The 11,076-nt window shown below is 39.4% G+C and overlaps 1 protein-coding gene across 2 annotated transcripts; it reads left to right on the top strand.

Moving 5' to 3' along the window:
• The first annotated feature begins 2,892 nt into the window (after positions 1-2,892).
• Positions 2,893-7,668, top strand: LOC128616079 (tripartite motif-containing protein 16-like). 2 transcript variants are annotated; one of them, XM_053638579.1, is made up of 3 exons: positions 2,893-3,552; positions 5,558-5,611; positions 6,967-7,668. In XM_053638579.1, the coding sequence occupies exons 2-3, from the start codon at positions 5,572-5,574 to the stop codon at positions 7,494-7,496; spliced, it is 570 nt and encodes a 189-aa protein (XP_053494554.1). In that variant the 5' UTR covers positions 2,893-3,552; positions 5,558-5,571; the 3' UTR covers positions 7,497-7,668. The 2 variants fall into 2 exon arrangements, with proteins under 2 accessions (XP_053494554.1, XP_053494555.1); XM_053638580.1 differs by lacking the exon at positions 2,893-3,552 and having other exon boundaries at positions 4,971-5,611.
• Positions 7,669-11,076: the final 3,408 nt, after the last annotated feature.

Raw genomic sequence — 11,076 nt, 5'->3', positions numbered from 1 at the left:
AGTTCTTACAGACAGTAGCCAACCTAAATATACCCTTTTCAGCAATACCTAATGGAGGTGTTCGATGCAAAATATGTGACATAAAAAGATCTAAAGATATATCTCATCTTGTTTCCCCACCTAAAAGCAAAGACTATGATTCTGAGCCAGTTTTCCGGCGATTGCATGTTTTTCCATCGGACGGTTGTACTCATTATCGTTTTCCGAATTTTGTGCAATATTGACAGGGTTTTCGATTAAGTTAACCAGACTGTCCTTTATCCGCAGAAGACTTTGATTAAGTTCGTATATCATGTCATTAGTAGATAACGGTCTAGGTTTCTGAGCGTTTTCTGGAGTTGAGACGGTATTCTGTTCGGGAGATAATGCCATATTTTCATTAAGTTGATTCACCGCATCTATTAAACATATATTTATCTGCATAGATTGTCTTTGTTCGCTTAGGTTATTCTGTAACTCTAACAGACACTGATTTAATTCGAAAAACATGTCGTGCAACATCACCGTCGTACTTGATACAGCTTGACTGGAATTTCAGCTGGGGTTTTCATTTTGAGTATTGCTCTGGTCTGACAATCTTAAATTTTCATTCAACTGATTGACTGCATCGATTAGATCAGGGTTTAATTGTACCGAATGACCGCGTTCATTTAGGTTATTTTGTAACTCTAGCAGACATTGATTTAATTCAGAAAATATATCGTATGGCGTATGGTGTTTGATACGTCGTAATTTGGAAAATGATTAGGTCTCTCACTAACAACCTTGTTACGAAACGGGACTGAAGGCGGATGCAGGTGCAGGTCAAAGTCTTTATTAATTAGCAGACAAGCAAAACACAGGGAGCGCGGTCTCTACTGACCATACAAACTCTAGACATCTAGCTACGACCGCTAGCATGCTACACGTTAGCACATACCGTCATATTTCCTCGACATAACAAACGTAAACCAAATAATACTGCGCCAAGTGCGCAGTCACGGAGGGTTTTAAATAGTCAACATAATCAAACCAAAACATGGACACCTGGGGCAAATCAGAGACATGATCAGACTTAAATCAATGTCCAAGCAGGAAGCAAACGAAAACAAAAGAGTCACGTGACCAGTCAGAAGCCGTGCCGCAGTGCCATCTGCTGGCCGTGGCGTAACAAACCTGGTGTGACGGAATTAAACTTTCATTCAGCCGATTGATCGCTTCAGTTAAACATGGGTTAAAGGTTGTGTACGGATCATGATGTAACAGACCATTTGAAGAACTCTGGTTTCCATCATAATAGAAATCATGCGGTGATGGATAATTTTCGGCTCTCATTTTTTTAGTCACTGTATCCGAACTGCATTTCAGTCGTTTCTGCGCCATATCTATCGTACAATTTTCTCATCGACTTTATGTTCACAGTGAGGCAACTATTCAAATTTTCAAGTGTGTTGTACAGTAAATCAAAATTTTTCGACATCACTCGTATCTATAAGTCAAAGAACACGTGAAAGAGTTTTTATTTTTTGTTTTATTTTTATTTTGTGCTGGGTAAATAGGAGGTAAAACATACGTCATCTCACCTGGAATATCTCCGTCGTAAGCACTGATAGTCACGACACCCTCAACTTCTGAAAATGACACACAAAAAAAGTTATAATTACGTATGAAAGACTTTACAGCATGAAACATTCACGATTTTATGTGATGACTTACTTGTGGGGCTCGGATTCAAAAGGTCAGCTTCAGAAATATTCACAAAGCAGTTGTTTAAAAACAGTAAAGCAAATAAAGATACTATTAGTAACTTAACAGTCCCCCTTTTAGCTTGCTACACAGATCTAAGAGACAAATTTTAATTACCTACTAGAAATGCATTCGTTTGATACAAACAAATATATATATGTATATATATATATATATATATATATATATATATATATATATATATATATATATATATACGTATGAAAGACTTTACAGCATGAAACATTCATAATTTAATGTTATGACTTACGAGTAGAGCTCCAGATTCAAAAGGCCTCGATCAGATGTCTCGGAAAATTCATCGTCAGAAATAATCACGGCGCTGTTGTCTAAAAACAGTAACGTGAATAAAACATACTTTTAGTAACTTGACAGCTCCCTTTTTAGCTCACTACACAGATCTAAGAGACAAATTTTAATTACCTAGTGTGAACACTATAAAGGTGAGCAGTTAGCAGAGACAGAGCTGCTCCTAGAAACACACACAACATGGACAACGAGTCATTTAGAGGCCCAGTAAGAGACGGAATGATAGATGAGCTTCTGTGTGTGTGTGTGTGTGTGTGTGTGTGTGTTATAACAGCTCAGTGCACAGACAGCAGTGAAGGACAGTGAGAGGATCTTTACTGAGATGATCAGCTCCATGGAGAAAAGGCGCTCGGAGGTGACGGAGCTGATCAGAGCTCAGGAGAAGGCTGAACTGAGTCGAGCTGAACGACTCCTGGAGCAACTGGAGCAGGAGATCGCTGATCTTCAGAGGAGAGTCACTGAGCTGGAGCAGCTTTCACAAACACACGATCACATCCATTTCCTCCAGGTAATACTCACTACACTCTACAGAGTGAGCTGTTCCTCAGAAACGTCCTGAGATGACTATTCCCAAAAATATATGCCCCCCTCTAAAATCACAACTGTGTCTTCGATCTAATTTGGTACGTTTACATGGACAGCAGTAATCTAATTATTGACCTTACTGTGAGTAAGATAATAATGTGATTAAGGTGTTTACATGTCTGTAATACACGTCCATAATGCAACTAAAACAGGAGTACTCCACCTGTCTTAATTCGATTAATGCTTAATTCAAGTATGACCTTAATCAGATTAAGGTAATTAAAAAGTGCTGTTTACATGGTAGTTTTACATGGTCTTAATCGGGTTAAGAGTGGATTATTGTTGTCCATGTAAACGCAGTCATTGTCAGGCAGACAGCAGCGTTGAATGCAAGTGTAAGTTTTCTTTATTATTAAACCAGGCAAATAATCTAAAAACACAAATTCATAAGAGAGGTCAAATACAGGCAGGTGATCACCAAACAGGCTTAACAAAGGTAAACACGAAGAGCAGCTAAACTGGCTTGGAATCACCGTTAGTGAAAATGCTAGGAGCATGAATGAAAGTACAGGCTATTTATAGTTTAAAAGTGTTTGTGCACAGGTTTGGGTACTTAGTCCACTGAGCTTTTTCATGTTTCATTGAGTTTTGTAGTCTGCGGTGCTGATGGGAAATGGAGTTGGATTGTTCGACTATGTTGTACTGTAGCAGTGCGTTCTGTTAGCTGGAGTCCGTGAACAAATTTACTGGACTTTTCAAAACTGGACTAATTTAAATTCTCCTCCTCCGTGTTTTTTTCTTTCATTATGTAGCGTTTCCAGTCTCTGTGTGCCGCTTCTGGACAAGACGACTCACCCAGCATCTCCGTCAATTAACATCTCACATTCTATGGAGTGAGGAAATCTCTCTCTGATTTGAAAAAGAGACTCGAGAAATTCTGCCAGAAGGAATTCATCAAACTCCCTGAACATGGTAAAAGAAAATATACTGCTTCATTGGGCTGATTTCATAGTAATCATATGAACTTCCCAGAAAGGGTCGGTGTGGGTGCAGGTTTTCATTCCAACCAAGCAGAAGCCAAACCGGAGTCTACTGAAAGCCAAGATCAACTGATTAAACAGGTGGAATCAGGTGTGGCTCCTGCTTGATTGGAATGAAAACATGCACCCACGCCGGCCTTTTTGCGGATAAGATTGGACACCCCTTGTTTAAAACATAATGATGTCACAACCATCCATTGCAAGGAGGTTAAAAGGGCATAATTGGCTAAAAACTGGTTGATCAGAGCATGGTCAAGACATGTCAAGTCATTGGTATACTGTAAAAAGGGAATATGTGGTCAGTCAGATTTAAGAGAATCTATTGTGTATAGTTTACATACACATATTACGTATCTCATCAAAATGGGATTTCATTGCTTATTTTAGATAAGTAACCGATCACATACGACCAATTAATGCAGTATTAATGTAAACATTTACATTATGGAATCGTGTGAAGATGTTTGCACTGACGGGGACTATTGTGTAAAATTAACATAGCTAAATCATGTGTGGTAGAAGAGCACAGCAGTAACATGGCTCTTGCAGAACAACACAGACCTGAGTTTAGTGCTCAGTTTGGGTGAGAGGGCAGAGTTCAGTTTTATTCTGGGCTTTGAAAACACATGATCAAATCACGCTGGATCTGCGCGAACAAATTAACGTAACTCAATTCAGTCACGTCAAACCAATGTATGCATTTGAATCAAGCGATTTCAACAAACTTTTTTCCCCCAGTGCATCTGGGAGTTTAACGTTCTCCTTCGAGCATGTTTAGCTGGCCTGTAATGTTGCATGAGGAGCATATTGAAAAACTGTAATGGCTGGCTTTATGTGTGTCAAAGGAAGCATTTTAGCCCTCCTTCTCCTCCTCCTAGTCTGGGATCAATGATGTAATATGGGAGACTCACCCTGCCTGTACGATTGTCTACAACTGGCGACGCAACAACCGTTACATATGTAACTGTGGTTCCATGATCAATGGATACCCTTCAGGGGAGGTGAAATTCACCTACATGTATTTGTTGTGCGTGTGTGCATGCTTGCCAAGAGCTTCAACAAAGTGACAATATGATGTAGTATTTTGATCAATAAAAATACTGCTGCCATATAGCCATCGTTCCCTGGAACCTTCTTGCCTGATAAGTCCTGGACTTCTGGATTTCAATGGTTTCAATTCCATTCTAGCATCTTCTGTGGTTTCTACCTTGCTGTTATTGTCAGGACGTCCATAAAAGCCCAGATCGGACCCTGAAAGTACGGCTACCCATCTCAGTTTCTCAACTGAATTGACCAGGAGATTTATTGCTGCAGAGATTGTGCATCCAATGACAATTGCTCTATCTCCAATCTCTGACGGTCTGTAGTAAAGTTTTTACATGCACACTTTTTAGAGTGATTTTTATTTTAATTTTTTTTGCACACAGTCAAAGCAAGCGTTACTTAAGGCAGTTTTTCAAACTTATGCATGGCGTAAATCAGTATTTTTATTAGTCAGAAAAAGACAGACTGTTGGAATGGTGAATAATATGGGAGAAGGAGTGACTCAGTCTTTTAATGGACTGGAAATACAGTGAATATTTGAGTGCAATGGAAATGGTAAAATGCCGTGCTGCAACATGCAATCACAAATGTTCTTCAGTGTGTTCTTTCCTTGCCCATTTTCCTTGCCCTGATTCAGCATGTGTGTTTCAGCAATCCATTAGATGACACTGCTTTACATAGAAAGACTTTCTTGCCCAGATAATTCACTGTTGCTCTTTTCTCTTTGCTGGTAAAAGTTGTTTTTTTTTCTTCTTCTTCGGTTTGACTGTTTAAAAAGCATAGAATAAAAACCTTTGAAGATTGGGCTATAAAAAAAATACACACTTTTATATGTGATAAAGGCTTGAGCAAAAAACATAAGCAACATTTTTTTTGTTTCTGTGTTTCCACAGCTGCAGTAGTTCAGATGATCTTACCCCCACAGAGCAGAGAAGATTTGCTGAAGTGTAGGAGTAAAACACACACACACACACACACACACACACACACTTTTTTGTATTTTGGGAAAATGCATAATCCCTTGTCGTTTTTTTCAGGGACCATCACTGTGTGTTTTAAGATAATTTTATTTGAAAATGTATTTATCCAAGGTACCATATTGCTAATTTCATGGTATTTTTCTAATTACCCAGCACAAAATCAGACTTCTGAGGTTAGCTGGAGAATTCTCAGATTACTTTATTATTCAAAACTCAATAAACTGCACAATTGTTATAGACACATTATTAATTATTCTTCGTTTGATGACTAATTAACCCATTGAATGCCCATTAAACACATGGAAGAGAAATCCCAAAATATGACACAAACTGCCAGAGACAAAGTGAGGATCCATGTGCAGAAGGTTTATTTAAAAAACTCGGCGTCAAGAACAGTCAGCTGTCTCGGTATATCCGATCCAAATTGTGATCTTAAAAAATGTCAAAATACCAGAAATCAAAGATAGCAACAAATTACAATGCAAAAATCAAAAACGTGACTAGACAAAACTAATTCATAAACAAGAGGTCCATAAAAAAAAAAGCTAGCAAACTGTCCATGTGGTTTAACAAACAGGAAGTGTGTGGAGTAACCAAGGAAGTGTCCTAGAATTCAGGAGAGAGCACCCTCTTGTGTTCTAGAGGAGAAGTGTCTGGGCTTGATGTTACAGAATTCATCCATCCATCCATCTTCTATACCGCTTATCCTTCTCAGGGTCACAGGGAAACCTGGAGACTATCCCAGGGAGCGTGGGGCACAAGGCGGGGTACACCCTGGACAGGGTGCCGATCCATTGCAGGGCACACAATCACATACACACTCACACACCCATTCATACACTACGGACATTTTGGAAACGCCAATCAGCCTACCATGCATGTCTTTGGACGGGGGGAGGAAACTGGAGTACCCGGAGAAAACCCCCGCAGCACGGGGAGAACATGCAAACTCCACACACACGGGGTCACGGTGGGAATCGAACCCCCGACCCTGGAGGTGTGAGGCGAACGTGCTAACCACTAAGCCTAAGTTATTGTTTAATAACTTGTTTAATCATGATGGTAGGTTCAGCCAGAGGTCTAATTTAGTTTAGCTAAGATTTTGGGAAACTGTAGAACCCAGTTCTGGGCAGAGATCTCACATGGATGGTGGTGGGGGCGGGGGGCGGGGGCATTGGCTATTTTAAATTGACCCTAGATGTGAATGAATGTGCAAATGAATGATGAATGATGGAAAATAAGAACAACTGATGATGATTATCATTGCATTATGGAGTTCGCAAGTTGGCTTCATGTCTAACGTTCACATTTTTCTTTCTCAGATTTCTGTACATTGACATTGGATCCCAATACAGGACACCGTTCCCTTATTCTGTCTGAGAAGAACAGAGTAGTGACGCGTAATGAGAAAGCCCAGAGAATCTCTGATCATCCTGATAGATTTGACAATTATGCTCAGGTGTTGAGTAAGGAGAGTGTGTGTGGATGCTGTTACTGGGAGGTGGAGTGGAAAAGTGAGGACTCTGTGTACATATCGGTCTCTTATAAAGATATTAACAGGAAGGGGTGGGGTAATGAGTGCCTGTTTGGACGCAACAAGCAGTCCTGGACTCTGGTGTGTTCATCTTCCACTCTATCTTTCTGGCACAATAATTTGGAGACTGATCTTGGAGGTCCACCATCCTCCAGAATAGGAGTGTATGTGGATCATGGTGCAGGAACCCTGTCCTTCTACAGTGTCTCTGACACGATGAAGTTCCTCTATAGAGTCCACACCACATTCACTCAGCCCCTATATGCTGGGTTCAGGATCTGGGATTCTGGAACCGTGAGGTTATGTGACTCAAAATAAAGCATCTGTGGTGCAATCTGGTTAAACTTAAGAAGCTAAACTATTCATAGATATTGTCCGATTATTCATCTATACATTATATATATGTATGTATTATTTTAAAATAGAAAAAAGGATAGGAAAGTACTAGGCTTGTGTGTGGGAACGAAAACACTAGGTTTAACACTAATCGAGATGTGATGTAATGAACACATGAACCAGTGTTTCTGTCCCTTTAATGAGAGGAGCAGAGGTGGAAAATATTGTGAAGATGGAAGAAGGCTGATTTGTTGAGCTGTGGGTGGAGCAACTGCCAGCACACAGTGATGCACCCAGTCAGGTTGGTCTCTACGATATAGTGGTAGACGTAGGTGAGGGTTTTACGGTACAGACACAAGTTCTTCAGCTTCTGCAGTCCCTTTCAGGCAGACCTTATGAGCTTCTTGGTGTGGAAGAACCAAGTGAGGTTATTGGTGAAGTGAACATTGAGGAACTTGAAGTCCACATCAAGCTCTGTTGATGTGTAAGGGTGTGTGTGATTACTAGTTCTGATTATTGGGTGGGTTACCTCCCCCTTATCCCCCCATGGAAACTACACCCCTATGAGCTCCACTGCTACTAAATCACTGCTGTACCAAGGAGTTCAAATACACGTTACTCTGCCATCTACTGGTCATTTACGATTGGGCAACATGGATCCACACAGTTCAACCTCTGTTCTTAATTCAATTCAAGTATGAAAGTTTTATTCTCTGAAATTCTATTTTGTTTTCATATGTATTGCAGGGTATAGTCGCAGTTTAGTTTTCGTTTATTTGGAAACATACATTTTTGTTTTTATTTCAGTTAACGCAAATGGTTTCTCACTGATAGTTTTAGTTTTTGTCATAGTTTTTGTTAATGATAATAACTTTGGTGTACTTTCCACTGGGACTACCTGTAGTCTGCTATCATTTCCTTCATTTTGCTGATGTTAAGAGAGAGTTTGTTGAGATGACGCCACTGTGATACAGCTCAGACAGGACTAGTGTGGAGCTAGTGCTCTGGACATCTTACAGCTTAGTAGGAATTATTCAACTCAGAGTGAGCATAGAGCATGTGTTGAGCCCAACTGCAAGTGATGTGGACATGCTCACATGGTTTTCCTTCCTTTTTCGCCTGTTATTGAGAGCAGGCCACTCCACATACATTCTCTCTCTCTCTCTCTCTCTCTCTCTCTCTTCCTCTGTCAGTGTGTGAATTTAGGAAAATGGCCGAGGCCGGTATTTCAGTAGATCAGCTTTCAGTGGATCAGTTCAGCTGTCCAGTGTGTCTGTATCTACTGAAGGATCCAGGGACTATCCCCTGTGGTCACAGTTTCTTTCAGGTGTGCATTAATGGCTGCTGGGATCAGGAAGATAAAAGGATATGTTGTTGGAAGATAAATTCTTTTAGGAGATTTTAATGTTATAAACGTGATTTTTCTTTTTTAACTATCAGAATATTATTTCGTTTGTGAATATATGTCTTCTTATGGTTACACACTGTACTGTAATAACTGTACACACTCCCAAACAATAAATGGAACAATGATTCAGAAGTGCCATGTTTTTTCTCCTCTTAAATGTAGTACCTTGTTATTTCTCTTAAATATGTAGTAAAATCCTTATTCTTTTACAAAACTATGACTACAGAATTTCTGATCGGATATCAATGCATCAATCTACCCTGACCAATAGAGGGCAGTATAGATACGAGGGTTAAGCTGAGGGTTAAGGGCCTTGCTCAAGGGCCCAGCAGTGGCATCATGGCAGTGGGATCGCAACCTTCTAATCAGTAGTCCAACATCTTAACCACTGAACTACCACTGCCAAGTAGCCAAATGGAATCAGAGTCAGAATCACACTCAAAATAATAAATCAAGATCAGAATCTGGATCAGAAACAAAATCAATCAAAATCAGAATTACCCAATCAGAATCATATTCATTCAGAATCAATCAGGATCCGAAAGAATCAGAATTTAGAATCAAACTGAAACATTTTCAATCTATCTATCAAAATTAATCAGACATTTAGTCAAAAGTAGGTTCAATCTTTATCTTCTTGTGTTTCACACACTTTTCACATCTGGACCGTTCATGGTTTTAATACTATGGCTATATCATGGGGTTTTATCATGGTTTTATAAGATGCTTTTATAATGAAATAAAGATGGTCATTTACGGAATAATAAAACAGTAAACTGAACTTTTGACGAAACAATGAATGAATATTGAACGTATGGTGCAGTATTTAGAGTGTAAATTGCTGTAGGGTGGTATTGTTTCTTATCATATACAGTATATTGCTGTAATGCATTAACATCAGCATTTCTGTATAATTATTAAGACTACGTATGATGGATATAGTTATTGTTTGCTTGTTTTTTTTTGTTTGTTTTAACAGTCATTACTTGTACGTGTGTGATTGTGTGTGTTTTCAGCTGGTTCATGTGTCGACACCGTCGTCATGTTCACTCCGATCTGAACATGTACATCAGCACTTCTAAAAAACACTCGGCAACCACTTTACAAAGTCATCCTTAGAAGGGAAAAAAAGACAGAGTTCCTTAAACACCCTTCACAATAATGTGTACCAACCCAATAACAACCAGATCTTCAATACAAAACCCCCCAAAAACATAGTCAAACTACATTACACGTCTTTCTGATTAGAAATAACCACCTCATTTCCTCAGGTCCGAGTCCTTACTCGGACCACTTTTGGTAGGTAGTAACCTCTGCATACTGAGAACACCCCTCAAGACCTGTGGTTTTGGAGATGTTCTGACCCAGTCGTCTAACCATCACAATCCGGCCCTCGTCGAAGTCGCTCAGATCCTTACGCTCGCCCATTTTTCCTGCTTCCAACACGTCAACTTCGAGAACTGACGGTTCACCTGCTGCCTAATAAATAAATCCCATCCTTTGACAGGCGCCTTTGTAGCCAGATAATCGATGTTCTTCACATCACCTGTCAGTGGTTTTAATGTTATGGCTGTATTTATTGAACAGTTGATCAGTTATAGATAAAGCTGTTTTGGTCTTCAGGACTCCAGAAAAATTCAAGACCTGCTGTTATAGAAAAACAATCAACCTGTCCTCTTTACATAAAATCAACCTGTCGCTGATTATTTTCCTGATTATACCAGATTAGATCTAAATGTCAGGAAATGAAATTCTGATCTAATGTTCACTAATTAATTAATTAATTAATTAATTAATTAGGTTTTCAGGAAGGTAGATCTCCAAGGACAGGGTTGGTGACCACCGCCTTAAGGCATGCGGGGCAGTCAAAAACTGACCTCCCAGACTGTAGTGTACTGGTGGTGCATTAGTTTTGGCACTCTGCCTATTTGTAAGACCGTTTTGGCAAAATGTTTGTGATTTTATTACAAAGCATGTTGATGGCCAATTTATGTTGTTATGGAAACATTTATTATTTGGTCTTTTGGAGAACTGTAGAGACAAGCGCAGTCAGGTTTATATAATACATTTTATTCTTTAAATGGCAAAAAGTTTTCCTGTAAAAAAAACAAAACCCTAAAACCTTTGTTATATCTTTCAGGAAAGAAACGGAAC

The sequence above is a fragment of the Ictalurus furcatus genome, chromosome 12, assembly GCF_023375685.1.
Source record: "Ictalurus furcatus strain D&B chromosome 12, Billie_1.0, whole genome shotgun sequence".
In the NCBI taxonomy this organism is placed as follows: domain Eukaryota; kingdom Metazoa; phylum Chordata; class Actinopteri; order Siluriformes; family Ictaluridae; genus Ictalurus; species Ictalurus furcatus.
This window is presented reverse-complemented; position numbering and strand designations above follow the sequence as displayed.